Source organism: Gracilinanus agilis, chromosome 1 (genome assembly GCF_016433145.1).
Source record: "Gracilinanus agilis isolate LMUSP501 chromosome 1, AgileGrace, whole genome shotgun sequence".
In the NCBI taxonomy this organism is placed as follows: domain Eukaryota; kingdom Metazoa; phylum Chordata; class Mammalia; order Didelphimorphia; family Didelphidae; genus Gracilinanus; species Gracilinanus agilis.
Window position 1 is genome coordinate 798,774,561 of NC_058130.1, and position 27,940 is coordinate 798,802,500.

General features: G+C 59.7%; 2 protein-coding genes across 2 annotated transcripts in view; one reads left to right on the plus strand and one right to left on the minus strand.

The window, feature by feature from the left end:
- The first annotated feature begins 441 nt into the window (after window positions 1–441).
- KLHL29 (kelch like family member 29) lies at window positions 442–12,951 on the plus strand. The gene is made up of 8 exons (XM_044656720.1): window positions 442–754; window positions 1,312–1,571; window positions 5,619–5,817; window positions 6,432–6,614; window positions 6,729–6,909; window positions 11,153–11,346; window positions 11,483–11,627; window positions 11,708–12,951. Exons 1-8 carry the CDS (start codon window positions 442–444, stop codon window positions 11,889–11,891), a joined length of 1,659 nt encoding a protein of 552 aa, XP_044512655.1. The 3' UTR covers window positions 11,892–12,951.
- Window positions 12,952–22,717: 9,766 nt separating this feature from the next.
- ATAD2B (ATPase family AAA domain containing 2B) overlaps window positions 22,718–27,940 on the minus strand; it is a 77,698-nt gene continuing 72,475 nt past the window's right edge. The window contains exons 26-28 of the mRNA XM_044675213.1: window positions 27,503–27,630; window positions 27,287–27,415; window positions 22,718–25,470 (exon numbers count right to left, since the gene is read on the minus strand). Of these exons, the coding sequence (XP_044531148.1) occupies window positions 25,429–25,470; window positions 27,287–27,415; window positions 27,503–27,630 (299 nt within the window). The 3' untranslated portion in view covers window positions 22,718–25,428. The remainder of the gene's footprint in view (window positions 25,471–27,286; window positions 27,416–27,502; window positions 27,631–27,940) is intronic.

Below are 27,940 nucleotides of genomic sequence, written 5' to 3' on the forward strand. Positions count from 1 at the left end.
TCCCCCCAGGTTCACCAGCACGAGCTCCCACACAGGCCCCCCCAACGGCCCCGCGGGCTGGATGGCTGCTGGCTGCTGCCTGTGGCGGAGGGAGAGGGTCGCTCGTCCCGCCCCCCCGGCTCCAACCATTCTGTCCGTCTCTCGTCTTGTCTTCCGTTTCCGAGCAATGCCATGAAGGGCTCCCTTTGCCGGCCCACCAGGGAACGATCTGTTTGGGGGCCGGCCGGGGGGAGGCGGGCAGCCCGAGGCCTCTGGGCAGGGCGCCCCGTGCCCGCCCCCGCCGGGCCCCAAAGGGCATCGTCTCCCTCGGGAGAGCCCCCATCTCCATCCGTGTGACTCATCCTCTTTGGTTCGCCCCTTTTTTGCATGCGAAGCAGGCGAGCCCCCCGGGGCCCCGGGCCACGCTCTTCTCTTGCAGGGCCGGCTCTGTTCTCCGCTGCCATGCTTTGGGACTGCCCCAAGAGCGGCCGTGACCGAGGCCGCAGGGAAGGCTGCCCCGGCCGGGGAGCGGGCGGCGGGCCGGGCGGCCACTCAGGGGCTCTGCTCTGCCGTGCCAGGTCTCCCCGGGAGCGCGACGGCCGCGACAAGCTGGAGCTCAGCCTGCCCGACCTGCGGGCCGACGTGCTGGAGCTGCTCCTGGAGTTCGTCTACACGGGCTCGCTGACCATCGACTCGGCCAACGCCAAGACGCTGCTCGAAGCCGCCAGCAAGTTCCAGTTCCACACCTTCTGCAAGGTCTGCGTGTCCTTCCTCGGTGAGCGGCGCACACGGGAGCCCCCTCGGAGCGGGCACGGCCAGGGGCTGGAGCCCACGGGAGCCGGGCAGGGTTCTGTGCCCGCCACGGGGAGAGCCTTACCCTCTGACCCCCCCGGGGCCCCTCCCCCAGCCACACTGACCACAGCGCTTGAGTTGAGCCGCCCCCCACCACGCTCCCACCCAGAGCCCTCCTTGACCCTGAGCCAGCTCTAGACTGACCCCTCTTGACCCTCGAAGCCGCCGTAGAGCAGCGCCCAGCCCCGGCCCCTCACTCGGCCACCAGCAGCGGGTCCCTCGACCGCGGCGCTCCTGCCCTAAGCCCGGGCCCCCGAGCGTCCCAGGGCGGCCCGTTTCCTGCCCGGGTTCCCTCCCTCCCGGCCGGCCCAGGGCCAGCCGGGCTGGAAGAAGGGGGGCAGCATGCAGGCAGTCCGGCTTCCAGGGCGCCCCGACGAGGGCCGGAGAGTGAGCCGGAGCAGCTCTCAGGCCGGGCTCCTGGAGGCGGGAGGAGGAAGGCGCCGCCGGGCCCGTGCCGTGACCGCTCCTGTCCCCCCGCAGAGAAGCAGCTGACCCCCGGGAACTGCCTGGGAGTGCTGGCCATGGCCGAGGCCATGCAGTGCAGCGAGCTGTACCACATGGCGAAGGCCTTCGCGCTGCAGATCTTCCCCGAAGTGGCGGCCCAAGAGGAGATTCTGAACATCTCCAAGGACGACTTCATCGCCTACGTGTCCAACGACAGCCTCAACACCAAGGCCGAGGAGCTCGTCTACGAGACCGTCATCAAGTGGATCAGGAAGGACCCGGCGGCCCGAGCGCAGGTGAGGCCGGACAGAGGGGCAGAGGCGGGCACGGAGGGGCAGAGGCGGGCACGGAGGGGCAGAGGCGGGCACGGAGGGGGCAGAGGCGGGCACGGAGGGGCAGAGGCAGCCGGGGAAGGTCAGTCTATTCGTGATAGACCTGGGGAGAGGGAGGAGGGAGACAACCTGAGGAGGAGGGTGGCCGCCGGGGTACTCGGCAAGGAAGGACGTGGGCGTGCCGGCCCAAGGTAGGAGGCGTCCTTGGCACTCCGGGCCCGGGGCCGCCGGCCCTTTTAGCCTTCCAAACAGAATCCTGACGGGCTCAGGTCCGCCTCTCTGACATGTCCACAGCCTGAGATAGTTCACTATCCATCTGGGATCTTCGGCAGCTAGATGGGACCACAAATAGAGTGCTGCACCTGGAGCCTGAGAGATTTGAGTTCAAATCCAGCCTCTGACACACACTCACTGTGTTAGGGTTCAAAATGGGTGGCCTCCAGAGGAACACACGAGACAATGCAATCAAAGCAGGAGAAAGCTTTATTGCCAGCGCGCGCTGGGGGAACTCAGCAAAGAGAGTCCCGAGGGGGGCGTTCAGAAGAGGGAATATATATGTTTCTAGCATAGAGGTGCCTTTGTCTTAGGGTGAGCTAATAGCTAGACAGAGGGAGTAGGGATGCTTCCAGGTGCCACAGGATAGGATTCTTAATCTTCAAGGCTATTCCGTCTAGGGGAGGAGTTGGGGCCCTGGGGCTGTCAGCCAGAGACAACTGCCCTGCTTGAGCCAGGCATGACGTTATCCAAAAACCCCCTGCTTAATTGCCAAGTTTAGCTTTTTGGCTATAATATTCTTATAAGCTATAATATTTCTATAAGCTTTTTTGGCTGTAACAACTGTGTGACCTTGGGAAAGTCACTTACTTGAGTTCTGTCACCTGTAAAATGAGGGCTCAGACAAGATGGCATTTAGCTCCCTCCAGCTCTAAGCTTATGGCCTTAGTAAGAGCCACAGTCCAGTTCTTGGCCTCACTTTCCCCAAAGATCCTGGCACTGTGAAGCTGCCCCTAAACATTCATCCGGGAAGTCTCAAATGTGGGCAGCCAGAGCTGAACTTCTTGCTCAGCCGAGGGCTCCAGCCGAGGGCCTTCCTCTTCATCCGCATTTTTAGGACGGGTCCCCGGGGAGGCTCAAGGCTAAAGCTACCACGGACAGGCACCTTATCCAGACTTATCCACGGGTGGCCGAAAAAGCTGGGCCAAAGCTGGCATCACCGTCAGGCACAGCACCGAGCACTTATTAAACAGCCACTGTGTGCCAGGGGAGGGGGAGACCTGGCAGAGACCTGACCAAAGGCACCATGTTGGCTGGGCCTGGAAAGAAGCCATGAAGACCAGGACGTCATTCCAGGCCCAGGGGGGCTGCCAGTGCAAAGTTATGGAGTCAGGAGATGGAAAGTCTTTGTTTATGGAGAAGTCAAAGGCCACAGTCGCTAGAGGAAAGGGTGTTTGGGAGAATATGGCATAAGAAGAGGCAAAGGAAAGAGGGAGCCAGGTGACGAAGGGCCTTGAATGCCAGAACATTCTGTGTTTGATCCTAGAGACCAGAGAGAGCCCTGGGGCTCATGGAGGAGGGGGCAGCATGTTGAGACTGTGCTCTGAGAAAAGCACTTTGATTGTCGAATGGAGGACAGTGTAGTTCGGAGACCTGAGGCTGGCAGGTATACATAGCCCCACCCTGGCCAGGAGCTGTCACAGTCATCTAGGCATGAGATGATGCATAGGAGAAACTAACTAGAGATATGACAGAGGTGAAATCAACAAGAGATGCTGCAGAGGTGAAATCAACAAGAGATGCTGCTGTAGCAGTGAAATTAACTAGCTTTCTACAGGGTGAAATGGACCAGAGATAGGCAGAGGTGAAATCAACAGGCCTTAGCCACAGATTGGATATGGGGGACCAGGAAGAGAAAGTGAGGAACCCAGGATGACTCCTGGGTTGAGAGCCTGCCAGTCTGGGAGGATGGGGGTGCCCTCAACAGAAACAGGGAAGTTGGTGGGGAGGTTAGGAAGGAAAGATCGTGTGTTCCACTGTGGGCACGAGTCACAGATGTCCACTGGCGACATCTAAAAGGCGTCTGGAGCTGCTCTGGACGTTGATCAGCTCTCCCCAGCTGGCCCCTTCCTGTCTTCGGGTCTCCCTACACACTCTCTTCGCTACATCCTCTGAGGTCTGGCCCTCCTGGCCTCCCTGTAGTTCCTCAGACACACCACTCCATCTCGCTCCAGAGTTGCCCGGGTTGTTCCCCAGGCCTGCCACGTCCTCCCTCCTCGTCTTGGCCCGCCCCTCAGAAACCCCGGTTTCCTTGAAAGTTCCTCTCCAGCAGCACCTCCTCCATGAAGGTTTTCCAGATCTAACCCCTCTCTCCCCACATAGCATTGTCTTCATTTTCTAGCTTACCTTCTGTCTATATTGGACAGAGATCGATTCCTAGCAGTTACTCTGGCCTTGCGCATCTCCTCAGGCTCCTAGTCGGTCACCATGAGGGCTTGGGGGTATCTTTTCTCAATTGTGATTGGCTCGTCCCCCTCACAGCACTCCAGTTTATCCAGCTGCTGACGTCAGTTAGTGTTTACAAAGGGCCGCCATTTACTTTGAAAAAGTCACAGTGACAGAAATTGAAGCATTTCCTCCCACCTGGGGAGCTCAGCTCGCTCTGTGTCCTTCCACCTTGGTCTGTGGGGAGAGCGGCCACATGCAAACCGGCTGCCCTCTCAGCCACGACTGGTCCAGCTCTCCAGGTTCCCCCTGATTTGGGGGGTCTCCTAGGCCTCCTGGCCCCTCACAAGGTAGCAGTCGTATCCAGTCTCCTAAAATGATAGAAGAAACCAAGGCACAGACTCCATGGCTTTTTCTAGGAGGAGGCCAGCTGTCAGGCTCTTCCCTTCCAGCCACCTCCTTTCTCTCACTGGCTCCACAGCGCCAGGAGGGGAGGAGGCAGCCAAAGACGAGGAACGAGGCGCTCCTGGGTACATCTTTTGAGTGCACCCCCATTCTGGCTGCCCAGCCCAAGCCAACGGTTCCTCGTACCCCAGGGTGAGCCGACTGGAGGCTGTTCCAGCGTCCCTGTGCCTGCTCCCCAGCCCACGTGCCCTCTACACAGGCTTATCGGGGCTGGGCTCCAGGGCCAGGCGACCTGTGAGGACAGAGTCCCTTCCCTGTTTTCTACGGCCCAGTCCAGACACAGTGGCTCCCTCAGGTGCTGGCTGAGCGAGTGCGCCATGGCTTCCCTTCCCAGCCTAGTCCCACGTCTGTCCTCACCAGCGTGCCTGGGCGGCTGCTGCTGGTACATCATCCCTGACACAGGGACTTCCTTTCTTCTACTAGTCACAAAAGGCCTGAGGGAAATACAGGAAGAGAAAGCGAAGGAGCCAGAGCCAGAAAGGTCTGCCAGAGGACCGAAGGCCAGACGAGGCAGGCAGCTCTCTGCTCCAGAGCCCCTGCCGGGTCAGTTCAAGAGGGCTACGGACTTGTCAGGAAGGGCGGTGAGGCTAGTCCTCCCTCTGTCCTGAGGAATTCCTCCTCTCGGAGCACTCCCTGGTGTCACCGTGCTCACCGACCCCAGCTAGGTCAGGCGCAGCCCTCGGGGCCGACTTTTCATCCTGACATTGTCAGATCCCACTTCTGACGCCAAACCAGAGCCAAGAACAAAACCCAGCTCGGAAGGCGTCGTAAGCGTTTGTGAAGTCACCTGGCCCGGGGGAGAGCCAGGCAAGGGGGAGCCACTCGTAGGGTTCAAAGGCAGGAACAAGGAAACGAGAGCTGCCTTGGCCGACAGGGGCAGTTTTTAGATGAGGCATGAAGGGGACCGGGAGGAAATGCCTCACCTCAGGCTTCAGATCTGGCCTGTTCCACTCAGCGAAGCTGACATTGTGAGACAAGCATTAAAGAAGCCACTCTGTGCCATGTAGGGTTAGGGCCAGACAGTACCATCCAGCATTCCCACGCCGCCTCCCTCCCGGCCCCTTTGCCTTCCTGGGGCAGGGACTAGCCAGAGGCCTCTCTCCCTAGCACGCCGCAGAGCTACTGGCCGTGGTGCGTCTGCCCTTCATCCACCCCAGCTACCTGCTCAATGTGGTCGACAACGAAGAACTCATCAAGTCATCAGAGGCCTGCAGGGACCTGGTCAATGAGGCCAAGCGCTACCACATGCTGCCTCACGCCCGCCAGGAGATGCAGACGCCCCGGACGAGGCCCCGGCTCTCAGCAGGTAAAGCTCGGGAAGTGGGCTGGCATGGGGCATCGGGCCCTGAGAACCAGGCCAGGCTGCTGTCGCTGGCTAGACTTATCAGTCAGCTGTGCCTTTCCATGCACACCAGGCGCTCTCTCCCTCCCCCACATCTCTCTTCTCCCTCTCCCTCTCTCTCTCTCTCTCTCTCTCTCTCTCTCTCTCTCTCAACCCTCACTTTCTGCCTTAGAATTAATACCATATATTGGCTCCAAGGCAGAAGAGCGGTAAGGGCTAGGCAATGGGGGTTAGGTGACTTGCCCAGGGTCACACAGCTAGGAAGTGTCTGAGATCAGATTTGAACCTCCTCTCTCTAGGCCTGGCTCTCAATCCACTGAGCTACCTGCTGTTCCCTTGCTTGCACTCTCTCTGGGTCTCTGTGCCTTTCTCTGTCTGTCTCTGTGTCTGTCTCTGTCTCTCTCTCTCACTGTCTCTGTCTCTCTCCATCTCTCTGTCACACACACACACACACACACACACACACACACACACACACACACACACCCCGATGGTGTCGAGGGGGTCGGGAGGCGTGGGCGTCCTCCTGGGGCGCAGCGAGCGTTCTGAAGAGCTCCCGGGGACTCCTATCCGTGCAGGTGTGGCCGAGGTCATCGTCCTGGTTGGGGGCCGACAGATGGTAGGGATGAGCCAGCGGTCGCTGGCCGCCGTCACGTGCTGGAACCCGCAGAACAACAAGTGGTACCCCCTGGCGGCCCTGCCCTTCTACGACCGAGAGTTCTTCAGTGTCGTCAGTGCTGGGGACAACGTCTACCTCTCTGGTGAGGAGGCCCCGGGCCGAGGGGAGGGATCGGGGGGCCGAGCTCAGGCTGGGGATCGGCCTCCTCCCCCCGTGCTCACGGCCTCTCCTCTCTGACTCCTCGTGCCGGCCCCAGGGGGAATGGAGTCGGGGGTGACTCTGGCGGACGTCTGGTGTTACATGTCGCTGCTCGACAACTGGAACCTGGTGTCCCGGATGACGGTCCCCCGGTGTCGGCACAACAGCCTGGTGTACGACGGCAAGATTTACACTCTCGGAGGCCTCGGCGTGGCCGGCAACGTGGACCACGTGGAAAGGTGAGGGAGGGCGCCGGGCCCTGCTCCCCCCAAGGGGCCCCACTGGGCGTGTGCTCGGCGGCCGGCTTGCGGCCTCTGGAGCGCAGGGGTCACTAGCGGCGGAGGCGGGGAGGCCGGGAGCTGGGCACGCCCGCCAGAACAGAAGGGGGTGCCGCTGCCTCCCCAGGAAGCTCTCCCAGCTGGTCCCCAACTCAGCTCAGCCCCTGTCCCAGCCTCCTAAGGGCTCCTCCTCCTGGCTGCCCTCCCTGCTTCCATGCTGCCCTGTACAGCGCTGCAGAAACGTTCTTCTGAAGGCACGGGGGCTCCTCCGGCCCTCCTCTGGCCTCCCTGGAATAAAGTGCGAAGTCCTCTGCCCCCTCCCTGCCCCCGACACACACTCTGCAGGCCGGCCACACTGACCTCCTGGCCAAATTCCAACCCCTACCTCCGCCCCACCCATCCCCGGGTGGCACCCCTTCCCCCGACTCCTCTTGGAAGCCTTGATCTTCTTCAGATCCCAGCCCTAGTGCCACCTCTGTCAGGAAGCCTTCCCTGATTCCCCGGGGAAATCAAGTCAGGGCAGCTCTGTCTCTCCTAGCCCCATCCATCACATTCTTTCCCAAACGGGACTGCCCACCCCCCATCAGACGAACAGAAAAGAGTCAAGACTTGGGTTTGAATTCTGCCCCTGAGGCTTCCTGGGTGAACCCTAGCCAGTCTATTTCCTCTGTCCAATGGGAATAATATCTCTTGAACCTCTGAGGAAAGCTCCTCTGTCCAGGGGCCGTGAGCACGTGGGCTGAACTCAAGCCTGGCGTGAGGCTGGCAGGTCGCAGAGGCTCAGCAGAACTGACTTCCGGCCCCGGGGCAAGAAGGCTGCCCCACGGAAGGCCTCCAGGCTTGGAGGAAAAGCCACCGGGGCCTCGTGCCCTTCCCGGACTCCGGAGACCCCAGCCTCGGGGCCATGGTGAGGAGACGAGCTCACGGCCCCCCTCGCGAGGAGAGCAGGGCAGGGGCAGCACTTCCATTTCACAGACGCACAAACGAAGGCTGTCCGAAGGTTTTCCTGTGCGGTGGGTCACGCAGGGCACGAGCTGGCAGCCTCCAAAGCCAAGAGAGGTCACGTGGGGGGGCGTCCAGCATCTTTCCCCCATTAGCCTGCCCACTAGGCAGGACGCGCCACCCGTTCTGGGACCCGCTCGGACACTTCCCCGGGGCCACTCCTGCCCTCGTGCCCGACAGGGTTTCGTTGTAACGAGAAGTGAGCCTCGGCTCTGCCTAAGCATACGCAGAAGACGGAACGTTGGGAGGGAGAGGATGACACTGACTGGGCTGGCTGAGCTCAGCCTGTACAGCGGCTGGGTTTGAACGCCCTCAGGAGGAAGAAACTGCCCAGAAGAGCCATTCTGCCTTCTCCCGGGCTGGCACAAAGAGGCGGGTTCTGACTCGGCCCAGTCAGAGAATAAAAGAATGGAGAAAACCGGGCAGGAAACAGGCAGAAGGCCAGGAAGTAGGGCTACTCCAAGGCCTGATGGGAAGGGCCTGGCCCCCTGCTCAGGCCAGTCCTGTCCACCCAATAGTATCTGAGGAGGTCAGAGGGAAGATGAAAACCACCAGAGTTCAAGAGGAAGAAAAACCTGTGTAAAAGCTGGAGCACAAGCAGAAAAATCCATGGGGCAGTCAGAAGAGAAGATGAGCAACAAGACATCCAAAAGATTCCAAACATCTCCAAATCAATATTGAAACATGATGGAACGTGGACTACCAACTGACAAAACACGGACCCCCGAGCATTCCCAGGAGAGCACAGAACTGCCCCAGCAGGTTCCAGAATCGTAGAAAGAACAGAGATGAGAGCAAACGCCCAAACGTATGTCCTGCCCAGCAGCAACAACTAGCAGAGTAATCGAGCACGACTCCCAGTGGCGAGTCTCTAAGGAGCGAGCCAGAAGGTTTAGGGCAGGGAAGTGAGTGAGAGGGGCTGGGCGGGAGCCCGGAGCAGGCCCAGATGCCAGGCTCTTTGTCCTGCCACGTTCTACCCTCTCTGCTGGAGCTCCCTGAGGGAACACGAGCGAGCCAGGAGGGATACGGCCTGGACAAGGATCTATGCCAGGGGCTTGGAGTGAGACACTCCGCGTGGATCAGTTAGATCCTTTGGTGCGATGCTATTATTGTTCGTCCCGGTGGGGGACGTGCAGGTGCCTCTCGGGGGTTCCCACAGAGCCCCAGAACAAAGGTGGGATGAGAAACATCCAGGCCTCGAAGAACCTAGGCTCAGCACTGGCCCCCTCACACCATGCGAGGGGAAGACAAGGCCAGAGGAGTCCTGACTGCTGATCCTGAGGCCACCCAACGGGGAAATGAGCGAGAGCCAAGGCAGCAGCCCCCACCCACATCACGTGCTCCCGTGGAAAAGGACTGGCTCCTAGGGCTCTGGGATAGCCCAGGTCTGCACATGCTCCCTAGCTTGGGGTACAGTTGTGGGCAGGGAGCTTCCCTGGGCATCCCCTGAGAAGGTGGGTGGGAGGTAGTTTGGGCACAAGATGAAGCTCAGCTCCAGGAACAGGGCTTAGTCAGGGGGCTCCTCGGGAGCCCTGGTCCGGCGGGCCCACTGAGCTGGCACTCAGCCACCCGCCCCAGGATGGTCTACAGGGCCCAGGAGCCGGGACATGCACCACAGCTCAGGGCAGCAGCAGGTGGCCTTTCCTCCTGCACGGCTCAGTCTGGCATCAACTTCTGATCAAGCCCCCATCAAGGCCGTTTGTCATCCCGTAATAAACACGTGGAGAAAAGATATTTGGGGGGGGGGGAGAGGGGGAGCATGGAGGAAAGCAGCCAGACCCGGCGTCCTGTCCCAGCTCAAAGGCTCATGACTCACGCCGAAGACTCGCTCGCTCGCTGCCCGGTGACAGTCACTGGAAACGAGCCAGCAGGGGAGAGAGGCTGGCTGGGCCCCATCCTGCCTCATTCTCGGGCTCTCCCCAGCAGGAGCTTCAGAGAGCCTCGTGGCCTCCCTCTGACCTGGCTGCCTCACCAGCCGTCCGCAGGCCGACATGAGGTCACTGATGACTAACGCTCTAATGGGTGCTCTCAGCCTCTCAGGGTTGTGGCCCCCTTTAGGACTTTGGGAGAGCTCTGAATGCTTTTAAGTTCCTCATTGGAAGAGGGGTGGCTAGGTGGCTCAATGGCTCAAGAGCCAGGCCCAGAGATGGGAGGTCCTGGGTTCAAATCTGGCCTCACACGCTTTTTATCTGGGTGACCCTGGGCAAGTCTAGCCCCTGCCACTCTTCCACCTGTGAACCAGTACACCATGTTGATTCTAAGGCGGAAGGGAAGCGTTGTAGAGCAATTCACCATTGGAAGAACTGCTCGGTTTCAGGCCCAGGTCAGTAGCAATGAAGAGGGCCCTTTCCTCCCATCCAAGTCCCCGATTTCCAGCTAAGAGCCCTCGGCCTAGTTCCCTTCCTTGCTGTCACCTCCCTAGTAGCCTCTTGTGGTCTGAACGGCCTCCTGGCCAAAGAACAGAAGCAAAGTCAAACTTGGACAGCTCCTCTGTCCCCTCCCTGAGCTGTTCTGTCCTTTCTGTGCTCTGCCTCTTTGTCCTAATCCTGCTAAAGGGCAGCATTGTTAGGGAGTGCACAGCCCCTCCTATGGAGCCGGCACCGGCCAGCCGCCACCAGCCAGCTGGCACCGACAGGGACACCAGCACAGGCTCGGTGCCTCCCTCTCCCCTACACTCAGGTTATTTTCTTTATTCTCAGGCTAGATCCCAGCACAGTGGGGAGGGGTAAAGGCTGACATCAGATTTAACATCTCCTGAATTGTTTGCTGAGTCACCCTAGTGCATTAGCCATCACTCAGCCGAAGCAGGGTTTTCCTCCTCTCTCCATATCAGTCCTCTTCATTAACAATGTAACCAAGGAGCAAAGGCCTATTGGATACAATGTAGCGGCTGAGAAAGGTGTGGCCAGGGCTGCCTGCTCCTCACTTCTGGGAATGCAGCCCTCCCATTCCTTCCCTCCCTCAGGAGTTCCCTTTTTCTGGATCTTCTCTCCGGGCGTCCCAGTTCCCCACAGGCGTCCCCTTCTGGCCTTAGCTCAGGCCGGGCCTCTAAAGGATGCACAAATCTGGCTCTGAGGCCTGAGGAAAAGGGGGCTGCTGGCAGGGCTGGTCCTACATCCAAGGAAAAGCACGCGAGCTTCCTGGGGGTGGGGGCACCCCTCGGAGGGGGCACCAGAAGGACAGGACCGTGTTCCGCCCGCAGATACGACACGATCACCAACCAGTGGGAGACGGTGGCCCCCCTCCCCAAAGCCGTGCATTCAGCTGCGGCCACCGTGTGCGGGGGCAAGATCTACGTGTTCGGAGGCGTGAATGAGGCCGGCCGGGCCGCCGGGGTGCTCCAGTCCTACGTCCCTCAGACCAACACGTGGAGCTTCATCGAGTCCCCGATGATCGGTGAGCAACGGGCCGGCGGCGGCGGTGCGGGAGGGGCTCCCCGGGGCCTCCGGCTCCTCCTCGGGGCTCGGGGCTCGGACCCTGGCAGGGCTGCCCTCCGGGGCCCTGACTCGGGCTCTGGCCTTCTCCGCGGCAGATAACAAGTACGCCCCAGCCGTCACGCTCAACGGCTTCATCTTCATCCTGGGAGGCGCCTACGCGCGGGCCACCACCATCTACGACCCGGACAAGGGCAACATCAAGGCGGGGCCCAACATGAACCACTCCCGCCAGTTCTGCAGGTGAGCCGGGCCCAGCCGGGAGGGGGGAGGGAGAGGCTCTGCGGGCGGGCCCTGACCTTCCCCCTCTCGCCCGCCCGCAGCGCCGTCGTGCTGGATGGAAAGATCTACGCCACGGGGGGCATCGTGAGCAGCGAGGGGCCGGCCCTGGGCAACATGGAGGCCTACGAGCCGGCCACCAACACGTGGAGCCTCCTGCCGCACATGCCCTGCCCCGTGTTCCGGCACGGCTGCGTCGTGATTAAGAAGTACATCCAGAGCGGATGAGCCCGGGACGGGCCGGGACGGACGGACGGACGGAGGGTGGGCCGCGGGCTCCCCGGCCCTGCCGCGCTCCACCCAGTGTAGACCAGCCGCCCTCGCCTTTCGGGAAGCCGGCCGTGGCCGGCGCTCCGTGCTGGGGGCCCACGCAGGGCCCCTCCCGGGAGGCCCGGCGCCCGCCGGCCCAGGTGCAATAGAAACTCCCTTTTTTACTCGCCGGGGGGGCCGCCGCCGCCTCCCCCGTCCCGCAGCGAGCGCGTGGCCGAGGCTCGCTCCGAGGCCCACTCGAGCTTTCACACCATCTCAGGCTCTTAGCGGCTGAGCGGAGGCGCCCGGCCCGGGGGAGGCCCCGGAGGTGCTCGGGAGCGGCAAGGGGGACGCGAGGGAGGCTCCGGCTCCCCGGCAGACGGCCGGCTGGGCCTGCTTTCTCCGATCCCGTCTGAATTCTTGACCTTTCCAAGAGCGAAAGTCTATTTGGGGGGCCTGACAGGAGCAGGAGGTAAGTAGAGGGAGGGCCGGGGCGAACAGCCTGACCCCCGCCTCCTCCCGACGGGGCCGTCCCACTCCCTTTTCTATACACAGATCCGAGATTCCGGGCCGCTCCTGGGGGCCTGCACCTGCCCTTGTTCTAGGGAGCCCGGACGCCCCAGCGGCCTGTGAAAGCTGTGCCTTGTGGGGAGGCCCCTGGAGAGCCCGCGCCTGGCCTCTGGAAGGAGCCGAGTGCGAGCGGGGGGACCAGGCGGCTGTGGGGGGGGGCAGAGGGGGATCGGCCATCTCCGAAGCGCAGGAGACTATTTTTGATATGGAAAGCTATATAGTGAAGGGCTCCCGCGGGAGCTCGGGATGGGGACGGCCCGAGAGGCGGCTCCGGCCAGGCCTCCGTCTCTAGCCAGGAGCTGGCTGCTCGGCACGCCCCCCCCTCCCACCCTGGGCAGCCACGGGGCAAAGCCGCCCCCCGGGCTCGGAGCCGGAGAGGCGTCCAGAATTCCAGCCCCTGGCCGGCCGCTCCATCCGCCTGGCGCCGGACCCTGGTTACGCGGCGATGCGGGAGATTATTTATTCTTTTCTTTTTAAAGTAATAAGCACAACAAAACTCCACCCGTCCTCGGTCGTCGTGGCTGCCCGGTGCACCCGCCGGCACCCACCAGCGTGGCCCAGCGCCTGCCTCCAAGGGAGGCCCGGCCGGCATCCCGCCGGGCAGGCGATGGCTGGTGACGTGTCCAATTCCCCTCCTCTCCTCATCGGTCACACTGGAGCAAAGCTGGCAATTTCTGTGAGCTCTGAACAGGGTTCTCGGGTACAGGATTGTACATAACTATGTTTATCGGGTAGCTCTTGGTATACCGTAATAAATCTATTTATAGACCTAGACTCCCCGTGCCCTGCTGCGTTCTTGGGCCGCCGCCTTCTCCCCGGCCCCGGCCTTTGCGGGGGAGCCCCCGCCCGGCTTCAGTCTCCTTCTCTGTAAAACATGGGAGTCGAACGGGCCCTGCGCCACTCCCCCGCCTGGCTGGCCATGAAGGCCTCCTTCCGTTCTCTGCCCAACCTCCTGAGGAAGAAACTGAGAGCTGGGGAGAAGGCCTCGCCTCGCCTCGCCTCGCCTCGAGTCAGATGGGCCACCCTGCCTATGGCATGCCTTGCCCCAGCTCAGCCAGACCGGACTACCAGGGGGTGGTGAGCACGGGGTAGGACCTTTGGGGAATGGGCATTGGGGCACAAAGTGACCTGGGCAGAGATGCCCAAATCACAGGCACACAGAGTCATCCACTCAGAGCTGGGAGGCCTCAGAGATCCTCGAGTCCAACTCCTCATGTTCTAGGTGGGGAAACTGAGTCAGAGAGCAGCTGGGAACCTATACTGGACCCCCAAGGAGCCCCAGTCCTACCTGGGATCCCCCGGGCAGCCCCGCCAAAGGGCCACAGGATCAGAGGTGGTAACATGCCAAGGTCTAGAAGGGCACCCGAACGCTGCTCTGATTCAGAGGCGTCTTGAGGAGGGTGGGGTGCCCTCAGGGGGCAGCAAGGGAGGGAGAGGCCTCTGGAACTTCCTGAAGGGCCTGAGACAAAGGGACGCTGGGCACGCAGAGCGGAAGAATCCAACATAGCTGTCACCAGACTCGGCCCTGCCAACACAGGGCTCAGGGAATGCCAAGTAGGAGGTGCCCGGCATGGCTGCTGGGTGGAGCCCAAGGCCCTGAGGGTGCAGCGTTCAGGGAGACTTTGAGGGCCCAACTGGGGCCGTCTTCCGCCTGGCTCTGTTCAGTTCTGGTCCAACCTGCTCCGGGCCTAGGGCCGGCCGCCCCAACAGAGCAGGCTGCGAAGTGCTCTAGGGAGCCGCCCCGAGGCCGATCCTCGCCCTCATTTTAGAGCCCGAGAAACTGATGGTAGAGAGAAGCCGGGCCACCAGCTAGCAAGGCTCTGGGGCAGGATTTGAATTCAGGTCTCCCCAATCCCCTGTGGCCAGCTGCCTCTGGCCAGGAAGAATGGATTTTCCTTGAGTCCTTCCCATCATGCCCAGGGGGTGTTAACCTGAGAGCCCAGTGGGGTGGGAGGGCAGATGGCCAGAGGCCCCAGAGGCCAGGCCCGGCGCCCCAGAGGAAAGGGACGGAGGAGGAGATCAGGGCAATCCCGGTGGAAACAACAGCCTCCCTTTACGCTGGGCGCCAGCTTCGTCCTCCGCCCCGCCTGGGTCACCACTGGGGGAGGGGGGGTCCACTTGGGCCCTCTGATTGGAGGGCAGAAGGGGAAAAGCAACCTTTTCAAAGAGACTCCAGATCCGGCCAATCCCCATCAGCCCTGCTCGCTCTCGGGCCCTCTTTGGGCGTCCCCTCCTCTGTGCAAAGCTCTTCGCCCCTGGATTCCAAGGGTTTCGTTGGATCCTCTCGGAACACCGGGAGACACCTGCGTGCGAAGGAAACTGAGGCGGGCAGAGGTGTCGGAGGCTGGATTTAGACTCGAGGATTCCCCATTCCCGGCCCGAGGCTTCGAATGCCAATACATCAGTGGGTCTCGGGGTGTAGATGCAAACTTAGCGCAGCTGGGTCAAATCTCAAGCTGGAAAGGACCTTGGGAGCCCCGAGGCCGACCCCATCATTTGCAGAAGAGAAAAGAGGCCCAGAGAGAAGGGACTTGGCCCGGGTCACACGCGCCTACTATCAAAGGCGAGATTTGGACTCGGTCTTCCGAGTCCCTGGGCAGCCTGCTGACACAGTGGCTAAAGCACCCGGCATGGACTCAGAACTGGCCTCATACTAGTCGGGGAACTCTGGCTGCCTCCGTTTGCTCATCTGGAAAAAACAAGCTGGAGAAGGAAGCGGCAGAGCACTCCGGTGTCTCGGCCAGGAAGGCCTTCCGTGGGAGGAAACCGTCCGGACAGTCAGAGCCGCCTCCCACAACTGGACCCCGAGATCTCCCGAGCCCAGAACTGGGCGCCTTCTCGCCCAGCGGCCCGAGCTGCCATGGATGGAGGAGGGCCGTTCCCGGGAGGGCCTGCTGGACAGCAGAAATGAGTCACCCCCTGCAGCAGAGGCCTGAAGGCCTTGCTGGGCCCATCCTAGGAAGGAGAGCCCGGTGGATCCGCCCAGAACAGGGCTTTGTTAACGGAACTGGGCCGGCTCCGTCACACCCAGGGCTCGGTCCAGGTCCCGGCAGGAATCCCACAAAAGCAGAGGCCCCGAAAGTCAGGACGCAAAAGGAAAGTGCTAAGAAAGAGATGAGGAGTGGGCGGCTCAGTGGATAGATAGTGGACAGAAATTGAGAGACAGGTCCTGGGTTCAAATTTGGTCCCAGACCCTTCCCAGCTGTGTGACCCTGGGCAAGTCATGTAACACTTTACTGCTCTTCTGCCTTGGAACCAATAATACAGGACTGACTCTAAGAGAGAAGGTAAGGGGTTTTTTAAAGAAAGAAATGCTATTTTGTACAGCTGAGACATGTACAAAGAAGGGCCTTAAGAGCATGGTGGAATGGGGTGGGGCGGACCTCTCCCAGTGCCATTCTTCTCTGAAGCCGGCGAAAGGAGGGCGCCACACAGCCTCACACAGAGTTTGGTACAGGGTTACATCAGGGCCAGTAAGGAAACCAGCAGCAGCATGTCAAGGAGAGGCGGACTAGAAGAGGGAGAACCGAGTCAAGGCGAGAAGAGTCCCAAGGAAAACAAACTAATTGTGGAGGGCTGGTCAAAAAGGGGCGATTAAAAGAGAGGAAGGAAGTGGAAAAAAACAGAGATCCGCCTCTGCACATTCTTGGGGAGGAAAGGAGGGGCCGAGGGATACCACGAGATAAAGATAACTTCAATTCTCAACTCCTCAGGCTGAGCACATTCTCTCTCTCTCTTTATCTTTCCGTTCTTTATAAGGAGATGCCCAAGAGGAAAATGGGAAAAAATATGAAGATACAGCGGAGGGAAATACAGTTAATAGTCATAACAGTTAATGTAAATGGAATAGATTCACCCATAAAACAAAGGATAGCAGACTGAATTCACAACCTGTGGCTTACAAGAAACATCTGAAACAGAAATATTCACATAGAAGTAAAATGAGGGAATGGGAAGATGGCAGAGTAGCAGGAAGGAATGCAGCCAAGAGTGTGGCACTGGGCCTAGAGTCAGGAGGATCTCAGGTCAAATTTAGCCTCAGATACTTCCTAGGTGTTCTCTGAGCAAGCCACTTAACTGCCATTTGCCTCAATTTCCTCAACTGTACAATCAGGATATTAGGACTCCCTCATAAGAGTTCTTTTAAAGACCAAATGACAGAATAAAATGCTTAACACAGTACCTGACACATAGTAGGTACTTGAGAAATGCTCCCTCCCCTTCTACCCAAGAACTACTCCAAACAGACCCAGAAAATGCATCAGATCAAGTCCTGATGGGGCAATCTAATAAAAAATCACAATGACTCCTGTTTCCAGTCTCTGCTAGCATAGGGAAGCAGAGGGGTCCATAGACACTGGAGTTGGATCTAGCCGAGAATGGCCATCAAGGGTATTCTAAAGAGACTGTGCATCAGCACAAGAAGAGACCTGATAGCAAGCATCAACAGGCTTACTCTTGTACAGGGGGCAGGACTAGGTATGTCACTGTCACCTACTACCCAGGTCTGGGTCCCAGACCTCGGATTGTCTGAGGAGGGGGCTTACACTTAGGAGTGAGGCTCCAGGATGAGGAGTGGCCTCCTACCCATGCCCTAGAGCAAGGGGAAAGTTTAGAAGCAAGCAGCAGCTGGGTATCTTGGACCCCAGGAGCAGAGCAGGTTCTCAGTTCCAGCTTCTAGCCTGCAAGGGAATAACCAGGGCAGAAATCCCAGGCCAAAGAGGAACCTACAGTTCTAAGCACCTGAAACAGTGGAGCCTTCCAGGTGTCTGACAGTGAATAACTCCAAACAGGCATGCTCAGATCAAGAACTTGCAGAGGGAGACCAGAAATCAGTCCTTGCCTTAGATCAAACCACTCTGGGAGTACTAAAAGGTTGCAGGTGCCCAGCCTGAGCTGTCCCTGAGAGCCTAGAAGGACGCAACACTCAATAACACCAAGAAAGCAGGAACAGAACCAGTCCAGACATTCCCTCCCAAAGTGCACAGAGGCTAACTACTATGATGTCTGGAGTTAGGGAGTAGACTGGAAAAATGGGCAAGCAAATGAACACAAAGAATCCCACACTTAAAAGTCATGGGGGGGGAGGGGTTGAGGGCAGCTGGATGGCTCAGCAGATGGAGAGCCAGGCCTAGAGATGGGAGGTCCTGGGTTCAAATCTGGCCTTGGACACTTCCCAGCTGTGTGACCCCCCAATGCCCACCCTGACCACTCTTCTGCCTTAGAGCCAATGCACAGCATTGACTCCAAGACAGAAGGAGAGGGTTTAAAAAAAGTCATTAGGGTGACAAAGCCATTCAAGACGCAAACTCAAAAAGAATAACTCCAAAACAGCTCCAAGCAAAGCCACACAGAAAAGCACAGCTCAGGCATGTGTACAATTTGAATTTCTGCAAGAGATGAATCCAGAATAAAAGTTCAAAATAAATGAAATGAGTGACGTGGAAAGGAGTTGTAATCAGTCCCCGAGCCTTCTCTGGCATTCGGGGGAGTTTCTTGGGGAGGAATGGTCTCTCGCCTCTGCCCCTGGCTTAAGCCCCTCCCACTTGTATTCCTCCAGTTTGAGGGATCCGTATAACTGCTGAAGGGTCAGACTAGCTTTTCCAAAGGAATACCAATTTTCAAAGGTATGTCAAGAAAAACCTACCAACAAGAATGCCCCCAATACCGGGAGGCACGATCTCCCCTGCACCACCCCTGTCTCCCGGGGGGAGGAAGGGGGGACCAGATTCCCACTTTATCTCAGTTCCTACGTGACAATAATCCCCTCAATTCCAGGTCCGAAGCACCGCTGGCCTTGGCTGCTGGGGGCCCAGGAATCCGGGGCTCCAAAGACCCCACGTTCCCACTCTGCTGCTAGACTTGAAGAGGGGAAACGCGAGACCAAAGCCCCTTTTCATGACCACGTGGCCCAAGGGGTACAGGAGAGGGGAGCTTCCCCGCCCAGCACTCTTTGTGGCTGAGGCAAACTTCCCCTCGCCCGAAGGCCAGCTAGTTCTGGCTGGGGAGTCAATGGCGAGGAGGCTGCTCTCAGTCCCAAGGTAGGCTGGCACAGATTGTCTGCTCTTAGTAGCGGGGCCCTATTGTCTTCCACTTGGGTGGGTGCCAAAGCCTCATCACTCACTACAATCCTCAGGGCAAGAGGAGGGAGCTGCGGGGTGGCCAGTGGGTGCAGGGAAACGAGGCACAGATCGTCGGGGGTGTAGAGTTCAGCGTGTGCCAGACACACTGAACTGCCAAGACCATTTCCCTCGAGACCCTGAGCTCGACATTCGTGGAATCTCACCTTGTCCCACTGCGGGGAGGGGCGTCCGCCCTCCTCCTCATCTCAGTGGCCACCCGCAGACAGATAAACACAAGATCCCAGGAAGCGGGAGGCTCCGCCCCTCCCCTGTCCCACTCATAGCCAATATCCGGGGGAAAGGCTCCGTGGGCCGCAGGCCAGAGGACAGCCTACCTGGGAGCAGCGGGCTGCAGGCAAGCCAAAGCACACCATCCCCCTGACCGCTACCTCCCTGAAGGCCCGAGTCCAAGAGCTTGGGGCGTGGCAGGGCCTCTAGCCCAGGGGCCACACCACCAGGGCGGGAGGAAATGGCATTGGAGATGAAGCCTGAGCACAGGCTCGCCTCTTAGGCTTAGGGACCGCGGCGGGCCTTTCCGCTTGACTTGGGAAGGGAGGAAGAGAGTATTTCTCAAGTGCCTCCAAAAAGCCGGGCCCTTCGGACGTAATATCTCAAGTGATCCTCAGAAAGCCCCGGGGAGGTGGGCACCCTCGTTAGGCCCATTTTACAGACGAGGCAAGCAAAGGTGATGTGCTGTTCAGGTCCCCAAAACGGCTGGGATCAGAGGCGGCCAGACTTGAATTCAGGCCCATTTGCAGCTGAAGCCTTCTGTGTGTGTTGTGGCCCTCCCGGGAATGGGAACTCCTAGAGCAGGGAACGTCCCCATTTCTTTCCAGGCGAACCCCCGAGGCTCAGCAAAGCCCTCGAGAAACGCTTCACTTCCTCAGAGCCTCGGCTCCTTCCGGGCACCGGGTGGAAGGGAGAGCAGGAAATGGGGGCCGAGGAGGGCTTGGTTCCTCTGGGCCAGGGATTCGGGGTGCCCCAAGTCCCCGGCGGAGCTTCGGTCTTAGCAAGGGCAGGGACGGCCCAAGAGAGAGCCGGGATCATGGCAAGAGGCAAGGGGGAGGGGGGTCAGTCAAGCCCTGGGGAGAGCCCGGCCAGGTGGGGGCGCGGAAGAGAGGCGAGCCCCCCCCCCCCCCGCCGGCTTCCTTCTCCCCAGGCAGAGAAGCGAAGGAAGGGAGGCAGCCAGGCAAGTGGGCAAGCGGGAAGCCAGGCAGGCGGGCAGACAGCAAGCAGGCCTGGCTGGACACCAGAACGCTGGAGGATCGCCACCAGCCTCATCCGAGGCCTCGGTAACAAGGTGAAAGAGGCCCGGCTCCTCCGCTCGAGGACACAACCCCAAGCCAGGCGCCGGCCTAGCCGCCGCCTCCGTCCCCGTCCCCGTCCCCTTCTCCCAGCCGCTTTCCGGGATCAGAGCCAAAGACTGCCGGGAGCGGCTCCGGGCTCAGCTCCGGCCAAAGGGAACCGCAGGCCGCTCGCTGCCCTCTTCCAGGTTTCTGAGATTCGTCCCGGTGAGGGTGAAGCCGAGACGAGGCCCCCCTCCCCGGCCCTGGCTGGGCAGCTGGAAGCAGAAGCTGGCCATGCCAAGGGCGGAGGCAGGGCCGAGCTCGTCCCCAGGGAAGGCCCAAGAAAGAGGCAGCGAGCGCCTGGCAAAGGCCTCCTTTTCCCCCGAGCGTCTCCTGCTGCTCGGCTGGCGGCCGGTTCCATGGCAGCCTTGCGGGGGGCCTGCGCTCGGGCCGCCACGACGGGGCAGGGCCTGGAGCCCGACGTCCGAGGCTTGGCAGGCACACGCGGCTGGAAGGACTGGAGGGTGCTCCGAGGGCCGCCACGCGGAGCCGAGCTCCAGGGCTCCGGGACCCCTCGGCGGGGATTTCCCCACAAACTGAGGAACTCGGGCTCCTATCTCCGGGGAACAAAGGACGAGGGGCTGGCTTAAGGGAGCCCGAGGCAGGGGGCTTCCTGCTGGACCCCTGGGGAGGGACGAAAGGGCTCTAGATTGGATTATATGCAGGCCGAGACCACCGGGTGCCGGAAGGTTTGCTGTTCAGTCTGGGAGTCCCCAAATGGGGGCTCCGTAAAGCCGGCCATCAGGACCCTCGAGGAGACTCCGGGGAATGGCGACGAGAATCGGGACGGAGGAGACTCGGATGCAGAGGCCCGCGCGGCAGCCGAGGATGGGGCCAGGGCTGGGAGGGAAGGGCTGCCTCGAGCCCATCCCTCTCCCCTCCTCGATGGGCCTCTGCGTGTGCCTCCTCCTGGTGGCGGCGGCGCTCCCGGGAGCACACTCCATCCTGGGTGCTTTTGGAGGTGCGGCTGGTCTGGGTGGCCTCGGAAGCTCCTGCTGGCTTTGAGACTCCAGGACGGACCGGGGTCGAGCGGAGAGGCGGGTGGCCACCCCTCCGGCGGCGGAGGCCCAGGTCCCTTTCCCAGCCCTAACCCTGTTTCCCGAAGTCTTGTTGATCGCTTCTGTCTGGAAGTTGGGCAGCCATGCAGGGAATGACAACCTCCTTCGGGCCCTCCACAAGGCTCCGGGGTCTGCTGCCGGAAGGGGCCAAGGACACCTCAGGCGGGTGCCTCAGTCTTCCTTGCCTTTTCCTAGGATGGCTATTGTGGGAAAGGTCCTCCCTAAAGCCCTCGCCAGCCTGCTCGTGGTGGCTCTCCTGCGCCTCCTAAGCAGCCGTTCACAGCCAAGATGATCCAGACAGGTGGCACACTAGGTGGACCCTTGGACTAAGGGCAAGGGTGGGGAGCACCCCCATCCCGGGGATCCCTCACATTTGAAACAGCCGGAGGGGTCAGAGCTGGCTGTGATGCCTCCAGGGAGACCCTCAGTGGGGCTCAAAGCCAAAGTAAACCCCAGCCCAAGAAGTCTAAGGGATCGGAGATCGTCTCACCAACACAAACCAGGAGGGGCTAAGCGTGCAAAGGAAAAGCTGCGGGGGCTCCTCCACCACGAGAAAGCTGCGGCTTGGTCCCCACCCATAGGAACAACCTGAATGAAGACAGGAAAAGGGAAGGCGGAGACAGAGAAAAGGCAGAGATGGTGGAGGAGAGACGGAATGAGAGGGGGAGAAGGAAGGAGAGAAGAGAGGGTTGGACACCAGAAACTTCTTAAGCCAGGACCCCTCCCCAGACATAGCTAAGGGCCGGTGAAGGATTGGGGGAAAAGATTCATTAGTTTGGCTCCTCGTTTGCAAGGGCAAAGAGGCCAGAGCTCCAGGGTAGGGGCTCACGCAGAAGCCTCCCCCTCAATCAGGGGAGGACACTACTGGCTGACCCCCTCATTTATTGACATAAAGCTTCATTTAGAAAAGCCAGTGTAGCTGGCGTGACTGCCTCCACCCTGCCCCATCGCCCCCCCTATCGCTCGGCTCCTAGCTCTCCAGTCTCCAGAGAATACGAGCCATTAGCCCGGAGGCCTCCGGCCGTCCAGGAGTCCCCCGACCCCCCATTCTGCATGCCCCGTCTGCCCAGCCCAGCCTCCGGGCCTGGCCCCATCACGGAGACTCGCAGCTTCCTTTGAGGCTCAGCTCCAGCTCTCCGGGGACGCTCACCCCTCGGACTCCCCGGCATTCCTTCCAGGAGACTCAAAGGCTCAGGTCAAACGGATCATCAGCCCAATACAAAGAACGCCAGTTTGGAAGCGGAGGGAAAGGGCCCCCGGAGGATCCTGCTGCAGGCACGGAGTTCGAGTTCCCACCTGACCCCCGGCCGGAGCTTCCCTACCAGCCGGCCGAGCCTGTCCAGCAGGGATCACGATAGCCCCAACCTCCTGGGGATGTTGCAAAGTGCTAGAGAACTGCGTGTGGGAGAGGCAGCTGGGTGACCTTCACCTCCTTCCTAGCCCGTAGGGGTCTTCCACCTTGGACCCCCCCCACATACACACACGGCATCGATGCGAAGGGGGACGAGAAGGCCATAAAATCGTGTGTGGTTACTACCTCCCCCGCCGTCGTGGCACCACCGCGGCCAGGAAAGGCCAGGCGCTGGCGGCCCCGAGGGTAGGAAGAGGGAAGCGAGGGGTCCCCCCGGCCCCCCCCTCACGCCCCCGTGCCTGGCCCCGGGCCCTCCCTTTCATCTACGCGCGGGAGACAATCATTCCTCGAACTGGGCTCCGGCTGGATTTTTCTTATCCTCTTTATTCAAGTATTTCACAGCAGGTATATTACAAATTACAGTAAATGTTCAAAATTCCAGAAGTTCCAAAAATTAAATAATTTACTTCAAACTAATGTAAAAGGAAGTCCAAATGCAGAACACCAATGGAACACAATTCCAAATCGAACTAGAGAACCCAGAAGAGACCGTCACGGAGGAGGCCTGCTCCGGTCCCGAGCAGACACGACAGAACAGAAGCCGACGACAGGACGCCCAGAGTCTAAATAAGCAACGTAGAAAGTACAAAAGAGGCAGGTACGAGCCCGAATTCAAGCTTACTTTGTGATTACAAATAAGAATTATACTTAGAATGATGAGAACAGGATCCAGCTACAGAGCCCGACGCGGAAGAAGCCACGCCGGGCTGGCTCCGCGGCCGATTCACCAACTTAATCGAGGAATGGGAAGACCAGGCGTGACCACGACCCCCCGCCCCCCATCCAGTAAACTATAAATACATTGGCATATGAGAAAAAAAATCAAGTAACAATACAAAGGACGCAACAACCCAAATGAACGCCAGGAGAGATTCGAACTTGGAACCCCCGGGACCGCCCCAGAGCGAGCGCGTCGTGTCCTTTCCGTCGGCGGAAGTGAGCGCGGAGGTCCGTCCGCACAAAGCCGTTGCCGGATGAAGGCGAAGCTCCCGCGTGGACGCCCCCACGTGGGTGGGATCTTCCCGAGGACCGCCCGCGGCGGCTCTCTCCATCCCCCGTCTAAGGAGAAGGTGGGGGTGAAAACAAAAGACAAAGTCCATCTTGTGGAGCGGCGGCGGCGGCACACGGCACACGGCGGTCCCTCGCCGGACTCCCTGGCCGAGGGCCGGCACTCCCGCCTCTCGCCAGCTCGGCCGCTGCTGGAACAGGACGCTTCTGAATTGGTGAAACAGGAATAAATATTCCAAAAAATACTGCAGCAAGAACCTGAGACTTGCCAAAACCCTTTTACCAGAAACTTGCTACAAAAAGCTGCTACATTTTATTTCATCAAATCTTCAAAGTCTGTAACAATTGTCATGGAAATACAAAAAGCGAATGGATCAGACAGGAAAAGATCTGGAACGGGACAGTGGGGAGGAAGCCGAAAGAAAGCACGAAGCCGTCCTGGGAACGTGCGGGAGCTCGCCGAGGCCCCCCTCCGAAGGTCTGATTTAATCGCACTTACCCACCTACAGAATACAGTGCTCTGACACGGGGCGCACGTCGGGCCGTGAATGCTACAAAGTCTTTGTCTCTTAGGAACAGATATTAAGGAAACGAGTGGCATCGGGAAAGGGAAAGCGAGGCGCGAGCGCGGACCTCGCTGGCTGCGCTCCCTCCGGAAGGCGCGCTGCGGCGGGACGGCGGCGGCAGAACGGCGGGGACCTCGGCCTGGGCTCTGTAAACACTGCGGGTGGTAATACAAAAAGCCGAGGTCGCCCCACGTCGTCTCCGCGCTCATCCGCGACCGAGCGCGCGGACGGAGCCCAAACGCACCGTGTGTTGCATATATGGGAAAGCTGCACCTGTGGGTGAAGGACGCTGATGAAGGAGGTGACGCCGTCCGGACGGCCCACGCGGACCCCGTCCTGACCCCCAGCCACCTCTGAAGAGCTACAATCCATACCGATTCGTGAATGAGATCCAAATTGGGCCCGAAACAATTACATCGGGGGATGGGGATGACACGGGGACGAGGGGGACAATCGATTTCTGATTAATACTGTTCGTGCCTAGACCGTGCCTTCGGAGCCTCCGTGCAATGGGGACGGACAGAAAACGGGCGGGACACGCCGCCGACGCTCGGCACACCCGGCGGGCCAATCCCCTCTTCTCTCCGTCCGCCTGGCAAGGCCTGGCTTCGGGGGAGGAATTCGCTTGTGTTGGACAACTGACAGAGACGTCCCGGAGACGACGGACCCAGGCCCGAGCAGTTTAGCTTCTGGTCATCGCGGTCAGCGACGAATGCAGAAAAGAGCTTGAGTCATTTTGCTTGGTTTTCCAGTGGAACATTTCTGGAAAGGACAGACCCAATGGGAAGCGCGGCCGCCATTTTGGTAAGTCAAGTGGCTCCGGAGCACCTTCCCGCGGAGCTCCCCCCGCGTCGTCTCGGTCGTCTGCTATGAACCCCGACGGCTGTAACCTTCTCTTTATCCAATGAATAAAAGGCACATTAAAGGCGGTCCGAGAGAGCCTCTTCTCATCACGTCCTGCTTCCCCAGCGTCCCACCCACCAGAATACACTGTAGCAAATGGGAAGAGAGACGGGGGGGCGCGCGGGCAGGGGGAGGGGACACGCAGAACCCACGGCTGCCCGCTGTTCCCACAACCCAACGGGGCTGCGCCACCCCGCCCCGACGCAAGCCGGAGCAGAGGGAGCACGATTCTGTAGCACCAAGATCTCCACGCGGTGACATCGTAGTCTTTGTCTGTGGAAAATACAGCGTGTGCCCGAAGATCGGTTTGGTTCTTGTAGGCTGGCTGGTTTCAGGTACCTGAGACAATAGCACCAAATGCAACAGAGGGAAAGAGGGGAGCGAGCGCTTTGGCCCAGACCGAGGCTCCACACAGGCTTGGTGCGATCACAAAGTGAATGGCTCAGAGAAGGCTGCCCGCCCGTCCTCACGAGCAGCACGGAGAAAGAGGAGAGGAGAGCTGGGGAGAGCCGCCCGCACGCTCCGAGCGACCTCAGAGGAACGTCTCAAACAGATGGACGGTTCTTTCCATCTCCTGCAAGGAAAGAGAGCAGCGTGTCATCCCACAGGGCACCCACCCATCCATCCGTCCATCCGTCCGTCCGTCCCTCCTTCCTTTTACCTGTGCGTCTTTCCCTTCCATCCTTCTTTCCATACTTCCCCCCATCTGACCATCCTTCCTTCCATCTATCTATCCACCCGCCCATTCATCTAGGCATCTTTCCTTCCCTCTATCCATCTCTCATCTACCATCTATGGATCCCTTCATTCATGCATGCATCCATCCATCCATCTCCCCAATCTATCCTTCCATCTTCCTTTTATCCATTCGTGCATCTTTCCATCCACCCATTCCTCTACCCTTCCGTTCCTCCACACAGGCACGCATCCATTCCATCCCTTCCATTCATCCACAGCAAGACTGTCCCAACTTGCTCCAGGACCAGCCCAACAGGAGGTCCAAAAGGAGACAAGGAGGCGCCCAGTTGAGAGGGCCAATTCTCCAGCCGGCAGTTGCTCGAGATTGACAGCTGGGTTCCCACACTGACTGCTCCCACCTTTCCCTGCCTCCTCGATGAGGCCTGGTATCAGAGAAACATGGCATAAAGAATGACCACAAAGGCCTCTCTCCTCACAAATGGCTCTGGGCAGGGGCAGAAGCCAGGACATACACAGCCTCGCCAGGAGTCCCTTCTCTCCAGGGCTCCAATGGAGTCAAAAGGAAAGTGGGACGGCAGGTGCAATGCAGCCCTCCGGGGAGACCGCCATGGACAGGCAGCCACAGGAGGGCACAAGAGGGCACAAAGGATCTGAGTAGTTTTACTCCATGAAAACTCACTACAACGTTGCCTTTCCCGAGTCACCCGAGGACAGGGAGATGCTGGGATGGCCTGTGTCCCCCCAGCTCCCCACCCCAAGGTAGGCTGCTCAATTTGCTCCTCAGGGCTTTCCTGTTTCCCCTGAGGATGGTTCTGGCAGAGGAAATGGGAGTTTACAAGCCTCCTTGAGAGCCCGTCAGCAAGCCAAAATGAAACCGTCCCAGCAGACGAGGCCTGCCTTCTGCCTTCTGCCTTCTGTTGTGGTCCTTTGGAGTTCCTCCTCCCTGTGGTTTTAAGCTAAGGTAACTAACGCTGCCTCAAGGGAAAACATTCATGGTTTGGGATCATGTTAGCACACGTATGAAGGGTCTGCAGTAAGTCAGTAACTGCTCTCATGCGGCCTCCGCATGACCTCCATCAGGCACCCTCAGCAAGCATGGCCGAACCTGGGCCCTGGCCTCCAGGCTCTCCGCTCCCCCTCGTCCATCACCAATAAGCAGGCATTCCTAGCTGCCCTCGTGCCCCTGTTTCTAGATGGGCAGAACTACTGCCTTGGATTATTTCTGTACTGTGTGGCCTAATTCTCTGGCGTACAGAGGGAGGTCTCTCACGGTGCTCAGGATCTTTTGGTCTCGACCAGAAGTCCGGCTTTACTGGGAGTCGGGCCCTCTCTGGATAAACCTATTCCTTTAGGGCTTGGAGACTCCATTTCTCGTAACGTGTTCCTGTGGTTAGAAATGACGCCACCCTTCCTCGCCACGGCCCCCGGTCCCACGTCTACTCTGGGCGTGTTCACACGACCCCAGGAGTTCTGTGGCCTGGAGTGTCCTGTTGCCAAGGGCTCCAGAAGGACACCAGAATGCTTCCTGCTTGGGGCAAATGGGACTAAAGCCTGAAAAGCCCCGAGGAAGCTCAAGGCTCTCTTCTCTGGAATAAAGAAGGCACTTGGGCCTGCCCACCACCGGAGGACACAAGGGGAAGGCAGATGGCGGTCCTGCGGCCCTGTGCGTCGTCGGCCAGGTGAGCCCTTACCTCCACGAGGCGGGACTTGTCGTAGTCTTTGCGGTGGCGGTAGATGCACTGACTGAGGAGTGAGTAGAGCCTCTCGAGCTGATCCACAGCCAGGTTGTTGCTTCTCTTGACCAGCAAATCCAGCAGTTTCTATGAAAACAGGGAGGGGAGGGGGGGTGTCTCCTGGGGTCGTGGAGGCAGCCCCCCCCAGAGATGCCTTCCCGGGCCCTTGCTCACCTTCAGCCGTTCGTGGTCCACTACCAGGGGGGGCACGGGCTCCAAGGGTTCTTCCGGTACCAGGTCCAGGCCCACTGTGCGAGACGGCTCCAAAGCAAACTTCCGACATCTCTTCCCCCGAGCAGCACCTTTGAGGAAGTGGAAAGGAAAAGGGAAGGTGGGCACCGAGCAAAGGAAGGAGGAGTCTGCCTCCCGCCATGCCAGGGCTCTCTGGTGCCCACCAACTCCAGAGCAGGTCCACCCTGGGTCTGCCTACTTCCCACAGTGGGGCAATCTGCCTGGGTTGAAACTCCAGCTCCACAGCCTGGGCCTCAGTTTCCTCATGAAATACGAGGGCCTTGGAGAAAACAAAGTCCAAAGGCCTTTTCAAATCTGTGCTCTATGAAGCAAGTTCAATGGGAACTTGACCCCGAGGCCGGGGAAGAGCAGCCAGGAAGG